The following is a 23,188-nucleotide window of genomic DNA, read 5'->3' as shown; positions in this document are numbered from 1 at the left end:
ATCTATCTATCTATCTATCTATCTATCTATCTATCTATCTATCTATCTATCTATCTATCTATCTATCTATCTATCTATCTATCTATCTATCTATCTATCTATCTATCTATCTATCTATCTATCTATCTATCTATCTATCTATCTATCTATCTATCTATCTATCTATCTATCTATCTATCTATCTATCTATCTATCTATCTATCTATCTATCTATCTATCTATCTATCTATCTATCTATCTATCTATCTATCTATCTATCTATCTATCTATCTATCTATCTATCTATCTATCTATCTATCTATCTATCTATCTATCTATCTATCTATCTATCTATCTATCTATCTATCTATCTATCTATCTATCTATCTATCTATCTATCTATCTATCTATCTATCTATCTATCTATGAATCAGCCCCCTATATAAAGTCGCTGTAGCGCAACGTAAATTTTCTTCCACTTTGTTAAACCAACAGCTCTGCATAAGCGCGCACAGGATCTAAGCGGTCACGCAGCGCCTGACCATTATTCGTTGCCCGCTGCGTGTCGGACCACGCTACAGATATGGCAACCGAGGCAGGCAACCGAATGGTGACGAGCTCGTCACAATAAAGCGACTGACAAGCAATCTGGATGTCTTGATCGCGCCGCCTGTTCGCACCTTGATGCCGACGACTCCCTCTACCAGCATGATGGTGAGCCTCTGGCACAAGTGGAACACCATGTCGTCGCCCATTTGGTACACGTGGGGCGGCAGCGCCGCCAGGCCCGTGAGCAAGCGCCACACGGTCCACAAGAGGAACAGCGGCGCCGCCATCGTCACCAACACTATGATGTGGAACGACAGCTTGACTACGTCGCAGCTGCGTGCGTGAAAAAAAGCCGCGGTTTCATCCGAAAGGTGAAGCGTTGATTGCGATAGCAAATTACGAGACAGCTCTACGCATTAAGTATAGTTTTATTAGCTGTACAAATTGCTGTAACCGTTTCCTTGCTAACTATGGTGACAAGCATGATATCTCGCGCACCCATACTCCTGAGCAAAATTACGCCATTTTGCCACGCAGCGATAATCGTCATCTGTCGTGTCCGCATTTCCTTTCTTTAACGCGGCGAGCCCGGCACTTCCAAGTCGCGAGCTGCATGCCCGTTATCAGCATGATAGAGCATTCTGGACAGGAAAGTAGCGAGTGCAGCGTTTTCAAGGAAGGAAACGCAAGCAAGACAGATGACGATTATCGCTGTGTGGCAAATATTCACCCCAAAGGGTGTACATTTGTTTTAAGAGTGCAGCCGAACGCAGCTCATCTCGCTCGATGACCGTGAACACTCGCCGTGAGAACGCAGGCATGACGAAGAGCGGCAGCAGCGGTGAGCCGATTCCCCTTCGTGCTGCCTCTCGCTCCAACGCCAATCGGGCGCGCAAGAACGCAGCGCGCACGAAGCCATCAGCAATCTCATGGTCGGCTAGCCTTCGAACCCACCGCAGATGACCACCGAGACAGGATGCGCGCCTCCGCGCCATGCGCAGCCGCGGTAGGAGTATAAGCAAATACGCGCGACGGCGTACGCCCTCCATGCCCTTTCTAACGCGCGCACCCTCCCCACTTTCCTCCCTCACGCGCCCGAGAAGACGCTGCCGCAACAGGCCACCACCATCCTTCTCGGCTCACCTTCGCATGCGTTCCATTGCGCCTACACCATACGGTGCGCGACCGCGATCTTATCGCACTTGAGTGTTTACGGAATCTCACGACAACGCCGACGACGACGGGAATTCGTCTGAGTGTCCATGTAACTGCTATCGCAACAAAAAGGAGGAAGCGGAAGAATATTGTTTCCAGGTGCCGACTGCCCGACGAGCGTTATGAAGCCGGACCAACGCCATTTCACCAGGGGCACTAAACAACACCCAAGTCCGAGAAGAAGCAGAACAGTTCCTCACAATTTTCCTATTCGATATTTGATTGGAAACTCTTGCTGCGTGATCTTGGTGACTTTGTGTTGCAGGCTTTGAGGCCGATGATTTAACTTGGATACCTAGAATGTTACTGATGATCATGAAAAATGAAAGCGGGTGTTATCTACAGCTCTCAAAAAGCAAAAAACTCTAGACTGGAATATATTCTGCTAGCGCAGAAACATTACTCTCTACATTGGGCCCCGGCTGGCGCAACCTTTGTTTCGCCTCCACAAGAATACGACCGGAGAACTGAGGGTGCTTCGTCGCGGACTGTGACACGCGGCTCGAGCGTCCCATACGTGTCTCGAATCGTTATATTCTTCCCTTTTTGGACAGCGAGCCTTGCGTGGCACACAGAGGCGGCCTCTGCACGGAAATCGACATGCGTCCCAGTCTACATGCAGATCATCGTTATGCGCGGAGCTAGCGAACTCACATGGACCTCATGGTTGCCCCCTCAGTTGCTGGACTCCGCACTCGCCAGGCATGCAGAGGACGTCCACTACTGAGAGGGCCCACGCTATAGGTTTGTTGTTGTTGTTGTTGCCTCAAGCGTTGCTGAGTTGGATTGGATTGCCTTCTACGATGGCGCGTACCCACTGCGGGAGACTGGCCAAGATTCGGATGGTATTAGGAAGATGCTGTTCATACTAAAATTGGTAAAACTGTCAAGAGGAAATGAATAAACATAACATACGAAGAATTTAAGGGAATCTCACTGAAACAACATTGAATTCCTCCACGGCTGAGCGAACATCCCTGTGTCAGTTTCCGGGAGAGTAGCATCCAAGAAAAAGAATGTCCAGAATGTAAAAGCTTAAACCAAGCTGTCTGAACGTTGATTCCAAAATGTTCTTCCTTAAAGAAGAAAAACGGAGGCAGAATTAGAAAAAAGTTATGAGCCATTCCACTGTGCGAAGGTGGATGACCGGCGAAGCTGTTTAGGACACGACACAGAGGTGACATAGAATTTTGAAGTTTGAACACAGGTACGAACATATTTATTGTCCTGATCGGTGGTCATCGCGACGATAGGTATGCACACACATTCTCGTATCACCTTTGTTCTTAAATGCGTCCGTCACATAAGACAATGAATGGCTCATACCCCCTTAAGCAATGGTTCATATCACCGTAAATAAAAACAAAATGTTTAACGCGACCTCCCCATTACGACGACAGAAGAGAAATTCTACGCTGGAATGATGAGCGGCAGCGGAGTCAGCTGTAGTAGAAGACGACGATTCTCGAGACATTGCTGATGATGATAGTTGATGATGATGACGACGACGATAGTTTCCTCTTGCCAATGAATGGCTAATGCCCCCTTAAACACCGAGTTGCGGCGGAGCCAGCTGTGGAAGGAGACGTCGACGACGAACACGTGAACAGTGGCAGGAGAACATTCACGCGGTTGCGCTGAGGGGGGCCAACGAGCTAGTTCGCAGACGACGGAAATGCCCTAGCCATATACAGCTTCGCTGTAAACTGACCTCTACTCTCATATTCTGGACAGATTGGGCACAAGGGGAAGGGCGCAAGGCCAGCTCTGTGACGATAAAAGTCTAATACTGGTGTTCGACAACGTAATCGGGTAAAAATTACTTGAGTTTTTCTGGCGTGAAAAGAATTTTTGTGCCTAGGGAATAGAAGGTGTCGATATTCTGAAAAATTAGCTATAGCTGGGTTCGAAAAATCTTGAGCAGTTGCATATCTCCTGAATCTAGCAGCAGTGAGGTAAACTGATGTAGGGAGTGATGATAGTACAGGGCCTTCGAGGGTCGCTCTTTCGAGACTGTCAGCCATTTCGTTCATGAACAATCTGTCATGTACAGGCACCCAAAGTAATCCAATTATATTTATGTGGGTAGAGAAAGAGAGAGCGAGAAAGGCAAAAGAAAGACAGGCAGGTTAACCAGAGATTATCTCCGAGTAGGCAGTAGAAAATGAAATGTACGTGAAAGGTTAGTTCCACCATTTGTTGTGAGCGATGAACATAATGATAAAGAACACGTTATTATGAATACCGTCGATGTTGATGAATTTCGCTTGCGTAAGGCTAGTACTACAGCTAGAAATTCAGCCAGGAATACGGATAAGTAGTCCGGAATCCTAATTGAGAATGACCAGTCTAGAGCAGGAGAGAAAATGCCAATTCCAGATGTTTCTCCACAGTGTGAAGCGTCTGTCACAACTCAATAAATTGTCTCGTAACAGTCCATTTAATATATTTATTATATATTTTTATTTATTTAAACATACCTTACAGGCCCCTGGGGTAAGGGGGGAGAGTGCAATGAATGATTATAACATATGCAGTAATTTGAATACATATGTGAATACATATACAAAAATCGCGAGCCACTCCAATTGGTGAAGATGGATGACCGGCGAAGTTGTTTAGCACACGGCACAGAGGTGACACAGAATTTTGAACAAAGGTACGAACTCATTTACCGCGATTTTTGTATGCATTCGCGTGGACAACGGGACCGCCACCCCGAGGATCCCGAGGAGACTAGACGCGCGTGGCGTTTCGACGGGACCGCCACCACGGGAGAGCGGAAGGAAAGGGAAGCAGATGAGCAAGCCCTTGGAACGCCGACAAAGAGAGGGCGGTGCGAACGTAGACACGGCCGACGCGGGTCGAAGTGTGGTGTCTGTTCTTACCAGCTTAACATCTGATACAGGTTCTATTTGGACCCAAGATACTAAACTTACTTGTGCAAGTTGGCGGACTGCTTGAAGCCTGCTTCACCTCCGCCGCGGGTCGGCCCGGTATTGCGCTAGCTTCGGGATCGGCCCACGGTTTTTGGTCTACGGACATCGACCCGCTGGAAACGAGCCAAACGAGTCAAAATACACGGTAAAAAATGCGATAATATACAGTAATATAGTTTTACTATATGTACAAGGTATGCTTTTGAACGCGATAGCTCATTCGACAACAAAAATTTCACACACTAAGATATAATCAATAGAATTACAGAGCGAGCCGGATATAATCAGGCTATAAGAAAACAGCATTTAATGCGTAGTCGCACATTAATAACGGGAAAAGCAATGACAAAAATAATACGTAATGTAGAGTTTGAAAAATGCGTCGTTAGAAGGGGTCGGAAATTATGTTGGTCACATTCATAATCTATGGTGTTAGGAAGGTCGTTCTAAAGGCGAATGGTTCTTGGAAGAGCGGAGTAGTTAAATGAATTAGTCTTTCCGTAGATGGGCATGAAGATGATCCGATTGTACAACCGTTGTGACCTGTAATGAGGAGTTTCAAGAGGCAGAACTGATGGCGCCGTATTATGGACGTACTTATGAAATAATGATGGCAGAGCTATATCACGAAGATTATGCAGGGGCTGTAGTGAGAGGTCGAGTTTCATTTGTGTTATGCTTTCATTATAGTCATACCAACGTAAAATGAAACGTGCAGCCCTATTCTGAATCGATTCGAGTTTTTCGATCAAATATTTATGATGGGGAGACGAGATGGATGCAGCGTATTCAAGCTGAGGCCGAACAAATCTTAGGTAAGCTAGTTTACGAATATCTCTAGTAGAATTATGTAACTTCCGGCGTATGTACCCTAACGATCTAAAAAAAAAAATCGGCGCATATACATATGCAATGTGCGTTGACCACGAAAGAGTCGAAGTTAGGTTAACACCAAGATACTTATATTCAGTATCATGCAAAATACTGTTGTTACTTATGTGATAAAAAACGTTGAATTAATATGTTTGCGGCTAAAAGAGGTAATTTTACATTTAGAAACGTTAAGCTTCCCACCAAAGGGAAATAAGTTCTAGATATTTTAGAGGATTGTACGATCATCGGCACCCTTAATGAAACGATAAAGAACGCAGTCGCCTGCAAAAATGCGCACGTGTGAGTAAATGTTATTCGGTAAGTCATTAATTTATATTGGAGACAGAACTGGCCCAAGAACGCTCCCTGGTGGTACCCCTGAAGTAACGTGTGAAGGAGGAGAGGAAACATTATTAGCTGCTGGTAATTGCTGACGATTAGATAGCAAATTGCGAATCCATGCTAGTGTAAGAGAATCTAACTTAATAGCAGATAATTACAAAATCAAACAGCAATGTGCTACAAGGTCGAACGTTTTTGAAAAGTCTAGGAAAGCCCAATTTATACATCCTCTTCCATTTTAGTATGTAAATCGGTTGCTAATCCGAATAATTGGCGAACATGAGAAGTTCCTCCGAAATGTGTTGATTAGAAAATAAAAAAAATTGTTGGCTTCCAGGTGAATAGACATTTGATGCAATTACGTGTTCTAACATTTTGCAGCACATATATGTTAATATTATTGGACAGTATATTTCCGGTGAGTATTTGTTACCTGACTTAAATATGGGTATGAGATTTGCTACATTCCAGTCTGAGGCCAGCAGGCCATTCTCTCATGATTGCCTAAAGATGTGAGACAGAAATTTACTACACGCTATGACGGTGTTTTTCAGAATTTTATAAACAATGTCAGCGCCACATGATGTGGTTAGCTTAAGGCTATTTATTAGGCATGCGAAACCTTCAACTGTTATTTCTGTAGGCGAAATATATTGGTACTTTAGTTCCGATACATCCGTCAGATCAGGCTGATCTTCTGTGGTGAATATGGAAGAAAAGTAAGTATTGAAAGTCAAAGCACAGTGAATATCTGGAATGGGAGCGTTGTTGTTGTTGTGTAAAGAAATATTATTGTGGTCCTGAGCTGGGCTTATAATGTGCCAGAACTTTTTGGGATTAGATTTTAGAAGGGATGGTAAGTCGTGAGTGGAGCATTTATCTTTAGCTGAAGACAGGGCAGAACAATAAATTTTTTAAGCTTTCCTTGTATATGTCCCAAGCTTCTTGCGTGCGGTAGCGTTTAGCACTTTCGTTGTGGCGCTTGTTTCTGTTTCTCAGTCAGCGTAGGGATCTGGTGAACCATGGGTTAGATTTATCATTGGTTATCTTAATGAGAGGGACGTACTGATTAACCAAGACAGACATATTATTCCTGAAGAGTATCCAATTCTCCTCCACCGACCGACTATGATATGAAGGTAACACTTCGTGGGAAAAGAATATATCAAATTCAGAATTTTTAACGTTGTAATTGACTTTATTATAATCGCGTATATTTAGTAGGATCATCATCAGCAGCAGCAGCAGCCTGGTTACGCCCACTGCAGGGAAAAGGCCTCTCCCATACTTCTCCAACAACCCCGGTCATGTACTAATTGTGGCCATGCCACGCCTGCAAACTTCTTAATCTCATCCGCCCACCTAACTTTCTGCCGCCCCCTGCTACGCTTCCCTTCCCTTGGGATCCAGTCCGCAACCCTTAATGACCATCGGTTATCTTCCCTCCTCATTACATGTCCTGCCCATGCCCATTTCTTTTTCTTGATTTCAACTAAGATGTCATTAACTCGCGTTTGTTCCCTCACCCAATCTGCTCTTTTCTTATCCCTTAACGTTACACGTATCATTCTTCTTTCCATAGCTCGTTGCGTCGTCCTCAATTTGAGTAGAACCCTTTTCGTAAGCCTCCAGGTTTCTGCCCCGTTTCTGCAACAGGTTTCTGCAAAACCTGTTAAAGATGAGGGTACGTTAAGAGTTACTTGCAGTAAGGAATGATCACTAAAACCATTAATAGACACAATTTGGTCAACTGTCTCAGGGGCAGTTGTGAGAATTAAAATTAAATCTAAGATATTATTACCCCATGTAGGCTGTATAGCTATCTGAAACAGGTTAAAATATAAGGTTAAATTGGTAAATTCCGTTGAAGTATTACACGATGAAGATAAGTTAACCCAGTCAATTAGACGAAAGTTGAAGTGTCCCAAAAGATAAATGGCATCAGACGGATGAAGCTTCGTTACTGAATCCATGCTGTTGTGAAAGTCGTTAATAAATGAATTAGTAGTATTTGGAGGTCGGTAACAGGGATCTATAAGTATTTGCGAAGATGAGGAGATGAATGCAGTCTAGATAATTTCTAGGTTAGAGTGTGAGTTAATTACGTAAGACCGAAGTGTTGCTTTTATTGATATAAGGACGTTGCCGCCTCTTTTATCTTTTCGGTCACACCTGCAAATGTTAAAATCGTGAACAGATTCAATTATCTCTTCATCACAGATATCCGGATACGACCAAATTTCATTTAATGCTGGTATGTCAGATTTGCTGTCTTCAAGGAAGGAAGAAAACTGGTCGCGTTTGCGCGCACAAGGTTTCGAATGCTAGTGAACGATAATGATACCGGAGGAAAGGCATGATAGTAGTTAGACCGATTATGGCTCTTTAGGCACGTGATACCCTTGAGCTGTGTACTGGAAGAAATAACCGAGTTAGTAGATATATTAAATATGTACATGTACGTCTTGTTGTCTACGCGCAGCCTGTCAAGTGTTAGTTTGAACTGTTTTGTTCTGTGTATTGGCGAATGCAATGAGCTGCCTCCTCGCCTTCCGTGTAGCTGGAGAGAAATCTTCAATGATAGAAAATCGCGTTCCTTTGAGTTTGTATATGCTGACATAGGAATGTTTTCTTTGTCCTTGAAAAGGGTTCATTTTGCTATTGTTGGTCTGCGTTTAACGTTACTGTACCTGTATAGTCTATGAACTTGTTGAAATTGGTTATTTGTCACAGTAATTTGAAGCTTCTGTGAGCAGAACTTTATTATTTTTCGTTTAGCGTCTTCAATTAAAAAAAAAAGTGAGATAAGTATTGCATTGTTTGGGTAGATGTCATCATAGATGATTTGTAGACTCTAGCACATCACAAATAGGTGGCACCTCCTAGTCGTCGTTCATCCTCTTCTTCACGCCAAAACGATGCAGTTATGATAATGCTGCTGATCCTCAAAAAACTTGGAGGACGCTTAAGCTTCGCCTTCAAGAGTGGAACGCGATAGCGTTATCGCACCCCGTTCTCCCCGCCCACTCATTCGCTCGGCACGCTGTTGAGTCACACAAAGACGAAACGTGCGCCTGAGCAAGCGTAACGAACCAAAGAACTCGGTGTCTCGGAGGGAGAAACGATCTACGCGAGCCAAACGTCGTGATCGGCACGGACAGCCGGGCCGCGACGCACCATGAAGGCGGACGCGATCATGGGGCTGACGCCTCGATGGGATCGTCCTCTATCTCGCTTGGGAGCACCACGCAGACGCATGACTCTTCGCCAGCAGCATGGCACACATCGCAGGAGGGGAAGACTGCGCGCTTCCTGCAAACAGCATACGGCGCGCGGTGACGATTTTATCGTCCTTGGACTTTATAAGGAACATTACGGTGACGCCGACGGCATAAATGCACATGGAGTGTTCGAATGATTGCCATCGCAATCATATGGCGAGTACACACAGTGGGAGGTAGGCCAAGGAATGGACTGTTGGAGAAAACGCATGAAGGCTCTCGTGTGACTGCGTCAATTTCGCACTACTTTCTCATAAATATAGTTGCGAAAGCTGGCGACCAATGGCAAAGTGTTCTTTTGTAGAAAAAGGTTTTCGAATTAAGCCCTTCAAAGAAATAACGAAACATACATGGAACAATAAGACAGAAAACGTGAAAACTCGGAACGAAAGAATAGTGAGTAATCAACATATCAAATTTAGGTTTAATAGATAGAGGTACTTCATTCAGCTATTTACTCTACGCATCAATAATTTTGAAACAGATAATGGTGACAGTCAAGGAATCATTTACCACTTTGTGACTTTGTAATTGTTGACTTGGCCAATTTATTCCGGCTTGAAGAATATCACACGCAGCCTCAGACACACCACCATGGCTAAGGCCTGCTGAGACTGTAATGGGGAACAAAAGTGAAACACTTAGACCCTAACCATGTTCACGAAGCACGGCTTCAAGAAGCTGTTGAAGAAGAAAATCTGCATGCCAAAACGATGCTTGCCAACAACGGCAATAGATAGTTCTAACGTCCGGTATTCAGGTAAACGCAATCGGACCGGACGTTTCACCAGATGAGCGGAGGCACAAACATGAACGGCTTTAGAACCTCCTGCACGGTGCAGTCACCTGGTGGCGCAGGGCTCTACCAGACGAACACAACTAATATTACTGTAACCAAGTGTATTTTACTTTCCTACTGGCACAAATTTCCGGCAGCAACATTACTCTATTGCCGAAAATTTATGCCATCAGCGAAGTAGAATACATTTGGTTATTGCAGTAGTAGCTGTGTTCGTCTGACTGAGCTCCACGCCACAATGTGGCTGCGCTTGGCACGTCGTTCACATTAACGCCTTCGCTCATTTAGTTAAAGGCCCAGTCCGATTGCATTTACCAGAATACTGGACACGCTAAGGCTCTCTAATAAGGCGACTCTTCCACCCTTTTTTTTTGTGCCAGGTTGCCAGACAGCATTAATGGGAACCACATGAAAGCGTGCCATTCGGCTTCATGTAGTTGTCAGTTCGATTATTTCCTGACCTAGACACTGATGGTGGCGCCACCCTCAGTGTCCCGCATGCAGTCTTTGTTCCCGGAGAATGGACAAAGTCGGCAAAGCACATTCTCTGCAGACGCACGAGCAGAACACTTCAGATTTATTGCCCTTAGTCCTCGAACGGCGGAACCTTAATCCAAGTACACTATTTATTTGTTGGTATAACATGGACATATACAGGGTGTCCCACGTAACTTTAGCCAAACTTTATAATTGTGCAAATGCCATTAACTGGACAGAACCAAGGTAATGTTGTTTGCCATCGCTTGGAGATACTGAAATTATGTTTTGCATTCTGCCTAATCAGGTAGACTTAATTAATCAACTTTCCAAATATAATAATTAGATTAAAAGTGTCAATGAGAAAATTGTACAGCAACATGAAAAAGCTGTCACCCGATACGTGCTACATAAGTGTTTTTCCGAGCGTGAAAGCAGCCCACGAACACAAGCCTAAGTGCCACGTGACTGGCCGCTTGCGGCAATTTGTGTGTATTCGCGGGCTTCTTTCACGCTCGGAAAAACAGGCGTTTTTCACGTTGCTGCACAATTTTCTCATTGACACCTTTCATCTAATTATAATATTTTGGAAGTTCATTGAATAATCAAGACTAATTATCTAATTAGGTGGAATGCGAAAAATAATCTGAGTATCTCCAAGCGACGGCAGACAACCACGTCGAAGACGAACATATGGCAGCAAAAATCATACCCATGCCATCCATTCAATGCGAGCTCACATGGTGATTGTTGGGCTCTACATTAATAGCGAACAAGCGTAAGCGAGAGAAACATGCATTGTGATGTCGTCAGCAAGTACGCGTAATACAATCGTGCATACCTATGCTTATGTCGTGTGGTGTGTATGTTAAGCTGGCGATGGCATTTGAACTCCGACGAAGAAATGTTCAAACGTGATTAAATCGGGCGATCATGAAGTCGGTACGTCACACAGTTTATTTGTAACCTAAACTGCTATAAGGAATGTTCTGCGGAAAGTGGATCAGTCCCGGAGATACTGCAGTCGGACACGGCGCCTCAAAGCACGAGCTGCCACACGAGGAAAGACGACGAGAAAGTGGTATGGGTTGCACGAACCGAGTGCTTCTATCAGCTGGATGACTTTGTAATGAGAGAATTATACGTGCAATTGTAGTCCGGTGTCCACAGTAGGTCATCTTTATTATGATTTCATTGCAAGATATCCCAAAAGAAGAATGCTTTGCAACAACCCAGAAATACATGCTTGGCATAAGCTTTTTGCCAGTTGAAAATGAGGATGCTCTTTCATTTGACTTCATTATGCTCTTGGGCCTCACAGCATTTGATGATTCAGGATGTAAGTTAGGAACGCTGACATAGATGTGAAGCCGGTAATGCTATATTCAGCATCAGTAACTGTGTGCTGTTTTCAAACCCCAGAGCCTGAACGGCTCCCAAGAGTTGAAGCATTGTTGAAAGTGCGTGAATTTTAACCGGAACGTGCAAAGCCAGTTTCTAGACTGGTACCCCGGATGTACCTGTTGCTGCGCATGTGCTGTTCATTGTGACGATAAAAAAATAAGTAAAAAAGCACTCGTGGCCTAGTGGTTAGAGCACCAGACTGCGGTGATCCACAGCAGAGGTTCGATTCCATCACTGGCTACACATTATTTTCTATTTATTAAAGCGAGACGAGACAGGAACCTATCTGCCTACCGACTGCAAAGTGCCAAGAATGAGGCAAACAATGTTTTGCATTAAAATATATCACACATAGTTGAATCCGAGGAGCTCCCATCATGAGGGCAATGCTTTGATGCGGCACCATGAAACACGAGTGGAGAACGAGATTATTTCAGAGCATTCATCCGCTGTCGCCTAGAGCACCTCAGCTAGAGACAAAGGGAGCAACGTGCTGAATAAGAATAGCGATGTGGGCGAGTTGGTTCAAATTCATGGTGTCAATTTCTGCAGCGCAAAGCACTGATGTGGTGAAGGAAAGGCAAAAAAGGGTCCAAGGAACGGCAAGAGAAGGACAAACACGAGCGCTGTATGCAAGGTGATATGGTTATCGAACACTGTGTCAGAGACATAAGTCGCATCAGTAGGCTAATAAAGCAGCGGTAAAAACCAGACAGGATTACGGTTGGCATAGGTTGAAAAGTGTGCATTCCTTATTGTGTAGAGCCACTGATGGTTGACTGATATACCTGTTGCCAAATTTCTTAATATGCCTCTGCAATTACCCGCGTTCTCTTATCGTGATGGCAATCCAGCACGCATCCTTCTTCAAAGTGAGGCTGACAGCCACAGCCTTTGCAGTGCAGCACTAAGTTAGAGGTTCTTCCTCTAGTTAAGTCATTTCTGTGTTCCCCTAGCCTTTTGTTTAAACAGCGCCCCGTCTGCCCGATATATCTGCGGCTGCATTTTAATGGTATTCAATAGATGATCTCCACGCAGCAATCCAAAAATTACGTTTTGTGTTAAACCGCATTAGTCTAGCTGTTCTTATTTGATGCATAATTATCTATTTTTTATTTGATGCGTTTTATTTGAAATGCTAAGGAATTTGTCCATCATCCAGCAAATACATGTACTACCAATTTGGCACATGGCTGTTTTTTTTCTGGTCCCCTTTTTTTACTGCTCGCAATAACTTTTCGCAAACTGATGAAATGACAAACCTCGGGAATCCCACTGAAGAAAAGCCAGTCTAACTGTCCTTCTATGCTGTTCACCACTATGTGTGAACAAAACATAGTTAACGCAGCCCTTATAGCAGACAAGGCAACTGCTTTTACTTGTTAGGAGCGACTATAGAAGCAATTAGTGCTCATGTTTGTCCTTCTCTTACCATTCCTTCACCCGTTTCTTGCCTTTCCTTCCGCACATCACTGCTTCGCGCTGCAGAAATTTACACCAGGAGCAAAACGCGTCCTCCTCCGTAGTACTGCAGTACATATGGAAAGAGATATTTCAAGAAACAAAGGCCTCCAGATGTCACTCTCGCAGCTCAAGCATGCACACGAAACTCAGGCAAACACAAGAAAGACTTCCTGAACGTCCTGCAAAGAACTGCTCCCAAGTGGTTGAATGGACACAGCCACCACTAAAAGCTACCACAAACTGAGCACTGCCTTGACAGGTACGACGGCCATTTGCAGAGCCCTTTACCCAAAGCCAAACGAGACGATAGGACTTGGAGATTGACCTTGGGGAGCCTTGGAGGCCGTTTCCGAGGAGATAGCCTTGTCGAGGCTATATAGCTGCCTGATGTTAAGCTCCAAGCATTACTTTTTTTTCCTCCATTGTAATTATGCTGAGGCCGGTGTTACTAGAAGTTGGTTCTAGTAATGTTGGCTGAGGCTGAACGCAACCTAACAATACCGCGCCGAACACACCCTTATCCAGCTAGGCACATTTGCATAGATACCCTAGCCAATTATGTTCGCTCATTCCCATGACAACACATCTGAGAGTGCACATCACAGAGTGCACGTGCACTTTTGGTGGGCTAACTGCATTCTCTGGCTGTCGTCAAGCAACGCTGTGCAGCCTCATTCCCAGCCGTGGGGACCGTATTGCTATGGTGGCGCAGCCGAAAAACATTTGTGTACCAAGATCTGGGTGTATAGTAGGTACCCCATGTGGTCAAAATGAATCCTGAACCTTCAACTACACGGTGCCCTAAAGGCCTCTATGTTGATTTGGAGGTTCAACACCATCAATTACGCAAGCAAGCAAACCAAACTGAGCGGTCACAAAAATAGAACATAAAGCCATTACTTCAAGATCTTCCAAATGCCATACCGAAGTCGTTCTCTGAAGATGGCAAGTCTGTCACAACTCTGTCAGCTAATGACATTCTTCTGCTAAGCAAACCGCGAGAGAGCTGCAAAAAAAGTAACCTGCCAGTTTACTGCTGACTTTGGTATTTGTCTCAAAGCTACAAAGATTTGAGTCAAAATAGATTGCACAATTATCACACTGCCTTTATTTTTCTCCGAGACAGAAGCTTCTGGTTTTGTCGGTTCTTGCGTGCCTTGGTCCTGTCCCGGTTCTTCACGTTGGCGTAGTCGTAGAAGTGGTGGCCCACTTTCCGTACCTTCTTAGCCTCCATTTTTCTCCTCTTCTGCAAGAATGAGAGAGACCAAGTGCCACATTGCAAGATCAAAAAGTTACCTCGTATCCCTTTTGTGATGCTTGGCATACAGCATATCTAGACGTAGAAGGTGTTATTTCATTTTTTGTTTTTTTTGAATAACTTGAAACCTTCTACATTTAATTATACTATGCCGAACATCACAAAGGCGTTTTTGTGATAGGAGAAAAAAAAGCGATATATATATATATATATATATATATATATATATATATATATATATATATATATATATATATATATATATATATATATATATATATATATAATCAGTGAAGCATAGAATCACAGGTTCTGGCACAGAAGTAGTTCAAAGAATAGAAGCATGTATGGAAAAATAACAGGACTTTACTGATGTTTTGACTGCAAGACTGGCGTTCGTTGGAGAGGCCGGTCTCCAATGAAGGCCAGTCTCATGGCCGAAACGTCAGTAAAGTCCTGTTATTTTTCCTATGTGCTTCTATTCCTTGAACTACATATATAGAAGTGGAACAAAGTGCATATATGAAAATCTCTTCATTCGAATTGACGGATAAATCGAACTGGTTGGTAGGTCCCAGGGCGCAGTTGAATGCATTTGAATCTTAAAAAATGAAAAAAAGAATTGGAAAATTTTAATGGAAACACAAGCTCCTCCCGCGACTTCGAACTCCCAAAACTGGACAGCGGTAACTTCGAACAACATTTCTTGCACCCAAAGGCCACCTTTAGGACAAAACGCGAGCCAAATGCCAAGGTCTGATGCACCGCTAGCCGCTTTAATGTTGCGCACCGTGGAAATTGAGCATTTACGCTTTGCATGATCCTATACGTTGCCGTGATACACGAGGCCCATAGCGCATGCGCTGCCTTGGAACCGTGGTCATGTGCTGTGTGATCTACGTTTCAACATACCATCATCGTGTATCGTGCTTCAGCAGATACTTTAATTAATGATGCAGTGAATAATTTTAGAACATTCCACATGACCATTGCATGACCAGCTCTAAATGTTGTGGAGCCACCCCAAATATGCTGAAATCAAAAGACCCTTGCGGCCCACATGGCATCTTAGGCCTAACAGCGTCAACAATAACACCAAACACCGCTAACACTTTGTCCACAGTGTGATGTGAGGCTAAGTGATGGATAATTTTACCATTTATTTGTCACCATCGGGACAGAAAGCAAGTAACACGAGCGAATTCCGATTGAAACGGGGGCGGCCTAGCACTGCCATGTTACTATTCAGTTATGCGCGGTGATCAACCATCTATAGCGGTAGCTGCCTACTACTACACTACTACAAGTAGTAGTGATGCAAAACTAGTGACAGCACTATCAATACTATCGACAGTTGAGTCACTGTCGAACCAGCAATGGCAAAGAACACTGATAATTCTAAGCTATGCAACATACCACAAGTAATCACTGTTGCATAATTTTGACATCATTCTCCAGCGTGTCTCAAGCCATGCGCTATGCATTCTCGCAGTACGCACGTCACTGAGAGCGCAAGGTGGATACCCCTCCGCACCATCGCAGCAGATGGTACACTTTGCCATGCTGATAGTACAAGGTCACATGACTTGGTATGACTCAGCATATCACCAGAAAAATGCACACTAGTAGCATTTACTCGCAAACCAATGACGCCTTATGTCATCTCAATCAATGGGCAGACCATTTCCTACGTCAGAACCCACAGATTTCTTGGCGTAATTATCGACCGCGACCTCAGTTGGAGCCCGCACGTGGCCTACATGAAACGGCGCCTGACAGCAACTTCCCAGTTGTTTAAATACTTGACAGGAAAGACGTGGGGGATGTCAGTAGATGCAACGCTTAAACTCTACAGAGCTCTCTTTCTCGGTTCTTTAAGATATAGTCTACCTGTACTGAACAACACCTGCAAGACAAATATTCGTGTTCTGCAAGCAGCACAAGCTCAAGCACTCAGAGTCTGCCTTGGTTTGCCCAGATGCACGTCAACAGAGGCAACTCTTGCAATTGCTCGGGACCATCCAATGCAAACTCACATTACGGTGGAAGCCCTGAGAATGCACATCAGACATTTTGCACGTGCCCCTATCACCACCTTGCAGCACTACCTTCAGACAGGCACCAATCATCATTCTTGAAAACTATCATCAAGTACAGCGACAAACATCCCTCGGGCTTCACTGCTGCATCTAAACCATCGATACCTCCTTGGTGTCTTATCAGCCCCACAGTCCATCTCAGTGTACCAGGAATCGGGAAAAGTCTGAACTGTCGTCGCCTGTGCTGAAACAACTGTCTCTGCTTCTTCTGCACGAGAGGTACGCGGACAGTGAACACATTTATATTGATGGTTACACAAACACCCAGTGTTCGTCCGGTGCTGTGGTTGTCCCAGCAAAAGCTATTACCATCAGCTTTAGGACTGACCACCCAACAACATCGACATCTGCTGAACTAGCTGCTCTTCGCGCTGCACTTCGTTTCGTCAATCAGAAGCCACCTCGACAATGGTCAATCTTCAGCGACTCAAAAGCAGTCCTACAATCTGTACTGTCAGCTCTGTGTCGCGGGCCATTCGAACAGCTCATATTCGATATTATATGCCTACTCCATACATCACAGGAGAAAGGACACCACGTGATGTTTCAGTGGCTGCCAAGTCACTGCGGCGTCACTGGAAACAAAGACGCCGATAATGCCGCTCAGGCAGATCTTGAAGACGCACAAGAAGAGGCCATACCGCTTTCACGATCTGACGCAGCTAGCAGACTTCGAGTGCTTGCACAGGAGATCACGCTCTCTCTATGGTGCACACCAAACAGCCAGACCAACCAGAGCAACCGTCAATACCACCTGCCCTCTTTGATGCATCTCTATATGCCAAGTGGACTTCGCCGAAGAGAGGCGACTTTGCTTTATCGCTTATGGCTAGGGGTGGCTTTCACGAAATCTTACTCATTCTGCATTGGAATGGCCCACAACGCTCTCTGCAATGCCTGTCTTTGCGAGGAGACGCTGAAACACATTCTGTGCGACTGTCCTGAATATAATGTTCAGTGACAGTCCCTGGCATCCGTTTTAGCGCACCTTGACACTAGACCATTGTCCCTCGACATGATTTTCACATGCCGCTGACAGAAGACATCGCAGGTGAAGGCGACGAAGGGACTACTTCGGTTTTTGAAAGAGACGGGATTGGACAAGCGGCTGTGACAGTGATATCACGTACCATGCCAGATTGATGGACTCTAATGGACGGTGTGTGTGTGCTGTGTGCTCTCTCTCTCTCTCCCCCTTCCCCATCTTTCATCGCCCCCATCCCTCTCCCATGTGTAGGGTAGCAAACCGGTTAAGCTAAACTGGTTAACCTCCACTTTTTCCTTCCTTCCTTCTTTCTGCAATGTCATATACAAGCAGAAGGCATGTTCTCAGTTGCTAGTATATATACACAATTTCAGAGAGGAGGTGTGGCCTGAAGGAGAAAACAAGTTGACATGCTCCACTAGAATGTCTGTGCTGACACATGATTAAGTTAGATGTGTAACTGTTCAATCAGAGCATTAAAAAGAAAGCCTTTATAAATATGTATAATTTCACTGGAACGAATATTAATTGCACATTTAGTCTTCAACACAATGAAGACAATTATTTTGAAGGCCTGCTGTAACGTTGGCTACCTTTGAGAATGGATAGGTTATAGCAATATTTAAAATTTTGTCAACAGACAGAAACAGTATGCTGCACTTGGCAAAAGAAATTGTTTCAAAAAAAGCGTGAAATTAATGTTACTGATAGTTACCACACATCTTTTGGTAGTATCACTAGAACAGCAATGTTATTGATAGCACAGTTAACAACAAATGTCAGTGAACTAGTGTACTATCGCTACTGACAGTAATATCAATACTTAAAATATAAATAGTTTATATCACTAACTTATAGTCCACAGATGCACACCAGTGCACTTATTTTCTTTGCACTTTCAGCTTAAGTTATCCCCACTTATTCTGTGATCCGCAACTTCAAAGATAGTTTTTAAAAATGCATGGTAAGACCGCCGCTACCACTTGGTGATATGGTACTGCTCAGGGAACCGTGCGCATTATAGAGCACTACACGCAAACAAGCTCTCTTTAGTGCGAACTCATTTTATTCAAGTTTCTTTCCTGTCCCCTCAGAGTTTGAGTTAACCAGGTAGGAGCATAACTGACACTAACAGCAACAGCAATCAACAGCACAATAACAGTGGCAGAATGCATTTTAGTCTGCCACCCTGCTTCTGCCTTCTAGAGGACTCTGCAATGTCCTCTCTGTCCAAATTCTGCTTCGGTCCTTCATTATCAATGGTCTCTACTGCTTTAAGACGCGCGCTATCATGACATTAAATGTTAAATCAACTACTGGTGGGTTTGAGCAGGGCCTGTTCATGGGCTAATTGGGGAAGAAAGGGTGATGGGCATGAATGCTCCAGTAATGCAGTAACTGCACACGCTTCACCTGGTCTCGTGAACAAGGAACTTTGTCTAGAGTCTACTGGAGGGCTGCATTAAAGGATTTCTCTTGGCAAACTGAAGGGGAAATAACTTTAAAGGGCTCTACAGAAGTCAGCATGCACTTCAGCTCTGCACGTTTCAATGATGGCAAAACCTAACACACAACTTGCAAAGTTGAACCACATTGTCAGATCTGGCGCCAGCATCCACTGTTTGATTACACTTCTAGTGTTATAGTACTGAGCAAATGTGCATGCCTGACAGGCTGACTCTCACTTACAGTTTTGCACCATGGGAATGCAGGGGTGACGCAACAATGAAACTTTCTATGCAATAAGAGATTGCCATAAAACAAGGGCCACTATTAAAATGAATATCTCATAAGATATCCAGCACAATGCAACTTCGCTATTTTTACACCTTCAGAGGGCAAAAAACACTTGATTCTATTTAACAGACGTTCTATCGATACAAAAATATTTCCACACATTCACACAGAATTGAGCTGTAATCAATGCTGGTAATACTAATTTGGCATTCCCTTTAATAAGAGCACACCATACTGAGCATCTTGATTCCTACGTGCTTAAGTTACTGATAGCTTGCAACATTCTTGTTACGCAATGATAGTAGACCTCCAAGCATCTGCAGCACTGCATTTTCTTGTACAAATTTGTAGGCATTAAACTTTGTGATAAATTTTTTTATAATTGATTTGATATTCATCCGTTTCTTTCTTGATTCAATTCAGTGTTCAATTCGAAATCTACCATTTGGTATTTGCACAGCACTACTTTTAACACAATTCAATAGTGCAATAAACACTACTTCTAAAATGCACAATATGAGAATATAGACTTGAGTTACCAACTTAGGGTATAAAAGAGCACATTGGAAACAGTGTAAGGAGTATGACAAAGGTAACACAGACATTAAATCTGCACGCTCAGGTCAATGCTGCTCGATAAAAGCACTGTTATGTTCCCAGGTGGCACTGATCGCCAGCTCGACATCCACATACCTCTTTGCCTGTAAGCCGTCTAGCAGGTACATCATCGTCTTCTTGTACAGTTTCTCTCCGCTTGGCCAAAGAGCTCACAACAAATGTGCCACTACTGGTCACCTGTTCAGAAAATAGGAACAGCAAACACAGTGTTGGCTCCGTGAACATGCTCTTCATGGTGAGTGGCAAATATTGCTAAAAGGGCCATGAGAACATGACGTGTAATCAGTGATGGGATGGGATACGATGAATAGTACATGTAATGTAGCTATAATGAAGCTTAGCAATCGATGGCTGAATGGGCCGCCAGAAAGATAGCCTAAATATATGACTATGCATGCGGTCAGGTGTGTTATGTGCTTAAAAATGACGACATCCTTTAAAAAAGAGAAAAACTGTTCTATTCATTTCTATTTGTGTATCTTTTAAAGCACTGCCTTCTGCACGCATGAATGACGAGAAGAAGTGGAACTATGTACAGTAGAACCCCGCTGTTACGTTCCTCACTGCTGCGTTTTCCCGGCTGCTACGTCGTTTTCATCCGGTCCCGGCATAGCTTCCATAGGATCCAATGTATAAGGAACCCCGCTGTTACGTCGTAGCTGTGAAAACGTTCCCGCATGATACGTCGCAACTTAGCCCCCCGAACCCGCCTGGGCTAAAGTAGGCAACGCGCTCCAACCGCCATTTTGGCTTTTGACGAGTTTTGGCCGGGCTTGGCTATGGAACTGGCTGCAAGAAGCCGCACGCCAGTTCGAGAGGCCGCCATCGAATTGGCGTGCGGCTTCTTGCAGCCAGCTCCATAGCCAAGCCCGGCCAAAACTCGCCAAAAGCCAAAATGGCGGTCACATACGACGACTACGTCGCCGTGGATGTTGTTGTCGGGACGTCAGAGTGTCAGAGCATCGCCGAGATCGATGGGATCTCGGTCGCGAGTGAAGTCGCAGACTGCGATGCACGAGCCGCATGATGCCGGGGAGTTGCCAAATCGTAGCTTTCGAAAAGCCGTTGCGGCTCTGGACCTCCTCCGCAGGTACGTCGCACCTCACAGCGACGCTGACAGCAATGCGGCCTTCCAGGCTATTGAGAAACGTGTGGTGATTTCTAGCGAGCGAAAGAAACGGCAAGCCACAATTCTGGACTTTCTTTTAGGTCCTAAGCGCACTCTGTGGAAATAAATTGTCTATAGATGAAGCTGCACTTTTTTTCATTCATTTTCGGAGCTTTCCTCACTGTTGCGTTTTCCCGGCTGTTACGTTTTTTTTTCCCGGTCCGGTGAAAAACGTATGAACGGGGTTCCACTGTAAACCTAATGTACATTCCTATCACTTGCACAGCATGCCTTTTCCAAGCACATTCCAAAACCTGGTGCTTCTGTCCATGTTATCTTTACGAAAACCAGAATGACACGTTTATGAATGAGAACCGCTGTTCCAAAAAAAAAGTAGTCACCTTATTTACAAACAAGGTCCTCACAAATGCACTTACCAAGGAAGATGCTGTCTCCTCTTTTTCATCCTCGTCAGAGAAGTCTTCCACTTCGAATGTCACGGGTTCTGGGGCCACCGGAGTTTTGTTGTCACTCGGGGAATCATTCTCGGTTTTTGGTTTCTTTGTTGGCAAGAACTTGGCCCACGGACTCTGGGCCATCTTCCTACCAATGAGGTCGCAGAGTTCCACGTGCTGCGATTCTGCACCAGATTTCTTCCGCTTTTTGGCTGGCGATCGGCTTGTGGGAATGCCTACAGCGTCACCTGGTGGTAAGTTGGACTCCTTCGCACTGGCAGTCTGTGCGTCTCCTTCTTTAGGAACACTTTGGCTGTTGTTTGACTCTTTAGTCTCATTCTCAGCAGTTGGAAGTGCTTCCACTTCAGCAGGTGTACCGCCCACAACTGCTTCTACACTAGTACTTTGAACCTTCACTTCATTCTCAGACTTTGCAGAAGCTGGCGAACCTTCTGAGGCATCTGCTTTCTGCTCATCTCGACAACTATCCCCGGAAGATACAGATTCCACAAAAGGGCCACCAGGGAGCGCTTCCCGCTCCTGTTTGGAACTCTGCACGTCACCCGCCTCTGCTGCCGACTTCTCGACTTTGACAGTTGCCTCTTCAGAGGGCGCCTTCTCCTTTGCTTCAGACTTTGCAGGTGCTCCTGGCGCCTGCAGGTCTTCAGCCACAAACCGCGGCCCCACACGGATTTCATCCAGGTCCTGCCGCACCTTGGCAGCTATGGCGATGTCACCAGAGGGCTCCGCATTCTCCTGGGTTCCGGCGGACTCCTGCGAGGATGAGCATCTTTTTATAAGCACTGACAAGCAAATGCACTCCCTGCTGTCTGAATACAAGTTCCCAATTAAGATTCAATAGAACCGCATGACATATTTGAATTCAAATTTTGCATGGTATGCAGGATTTGCAATTGAGGAACAGGGAGGGGGGTTCGAGCATAACAGAGGCATCATTTTTCAGATGCAGTGGCCCTTCTTCACTTAGGCAAAATAAAAATGTGTTAGCTCGTGCAGAGATTTTAGGGAACAGAGAACCTCACGTGGTTTGGTCTGCCTTGGCTATGCGTCCATGACATTCGTCAACCCCGCACAACGCATCACATTTCTCTGAATGATAGGTGTAACTCACACATTATTGCGTTTCACCTGCTCAATCTCACTGCTCGAGACTTTTTTATTTATTTATTTATTTATTTGTTTAGTCATACTGTTAACCCTCACTTGAGGGTTGTTACAGGGAGGGTCAGTAATTGAATTGTACATAGAACAAACACTGAAGATCATTTGTAGAAGAACATTTGTAACACATAGAACATTTGTAGAAAAAAAAACACAGCTACATGCAAAAAACAAATAATAGGCTATACAGTTTGAGCGAAATACTTATCAAGAGCAACCTCAAAATCACTCTTAGCATTTTCTTGTACCACATCATTCGGTAATTCATTCCACATTTTAATAGCATCAGGAAAGAAAAGCGGAATAAGTCTGTTCGAGCTATTATTGGTTGCACGAATGTACAGCGTGTTGTTCGTGGTAAGCTTTTGTGAAAGAGCGTTAGATAATCATCCTTGGTTTATTTTCACATTTGCGTGTAGTATTT

The 23,188-nt window shown here is 44.4% G+C and overlaps 2 protein-coding genes and 1 pseudogene across 2 annotated transcripts in view; 1 reads left to right on the top strand and 2 right to left on the bottom strand.

Annotated features, from left to right (window-relative positions):
- LOC142558475 (1-acyl-sn-glycerol-3-phosphate acyltransferase epsilon-like) overlaps positions 1 to 1,688 on the bottom strand; it is a 44,258-nt gene extending 42,570 nt beyond the window's left edge. The window contains exons 1-2 of the mRNA XM_075670607.1: positions 1,672 to 1,688; positions 660 to 861 (exon numbers count right to left, since the gene is read on the bottom strand). Coding sequence (XP_075526722.1) covers positions 660 to 861; positions 1,672 to 1,688 — 219 coding nt within the window. The remainder of the gene's footprint in view (positions 1 to 659; positions 862 to 1,671) is intronic.
- Positions 1,689 to 4,591: 2,903 nt separating this feature from the next.
- Positions 4,592 to 4,773, top strand: LOC142558684 (U2 spliceosomal RNA; annotated as a pseudogene).
- Positions 4,774 to 14,407: 9,634 nt separating this feature from the next.
- The window catches only part of Ns2 (nucleostemin 2), a 29,220-nt gene continuing 20,439 nt past the window's right edge, over positions 14,408 to 23,188 (bottom strand). The window contains exons 11-13 of the mRNA XM_075668855.1: positions 21,565 to 22,356; positions 20,095 to 20,196; positions 14,408 to 14,568 (exon numbers count right to left, since the gene is read on the bottom strand). Coding sequence (XP_075524970.1) covers positions 14,419 to 14,568; positions 20,095 to 20,196; positions 21,565 to 22,356 — 1,044 coding nt within the window. The 3' untranslated portion in view covers positions 14,408 to 14,418. The remainder of the gene's footprint in view (positions 14,569 to 20,094; positions 20,197 to 21,564; positions 22,357 to 23,188) is intronic.

The sequence above is a fragment of the Dermacentor variabilis genome, chromosome 9 (genome assembly GCF_050947875.1).
Source record: "Dermacentor variabilis isolate Ectoservices chromosome 9, ASM5094787v1, whole genome shotgun sequence".
NCBI lineage: Eukaryota > Metazoa > Arthropoda > Arachnida > Ixodida > Ixodidae > Dermacentor > Dermacentor variabilis.
The sequence above is the reverse complement of the archived record's forward strand: the minus strand, read 5'-3'. Positions and strand labels throughout refer to the sequence as shown.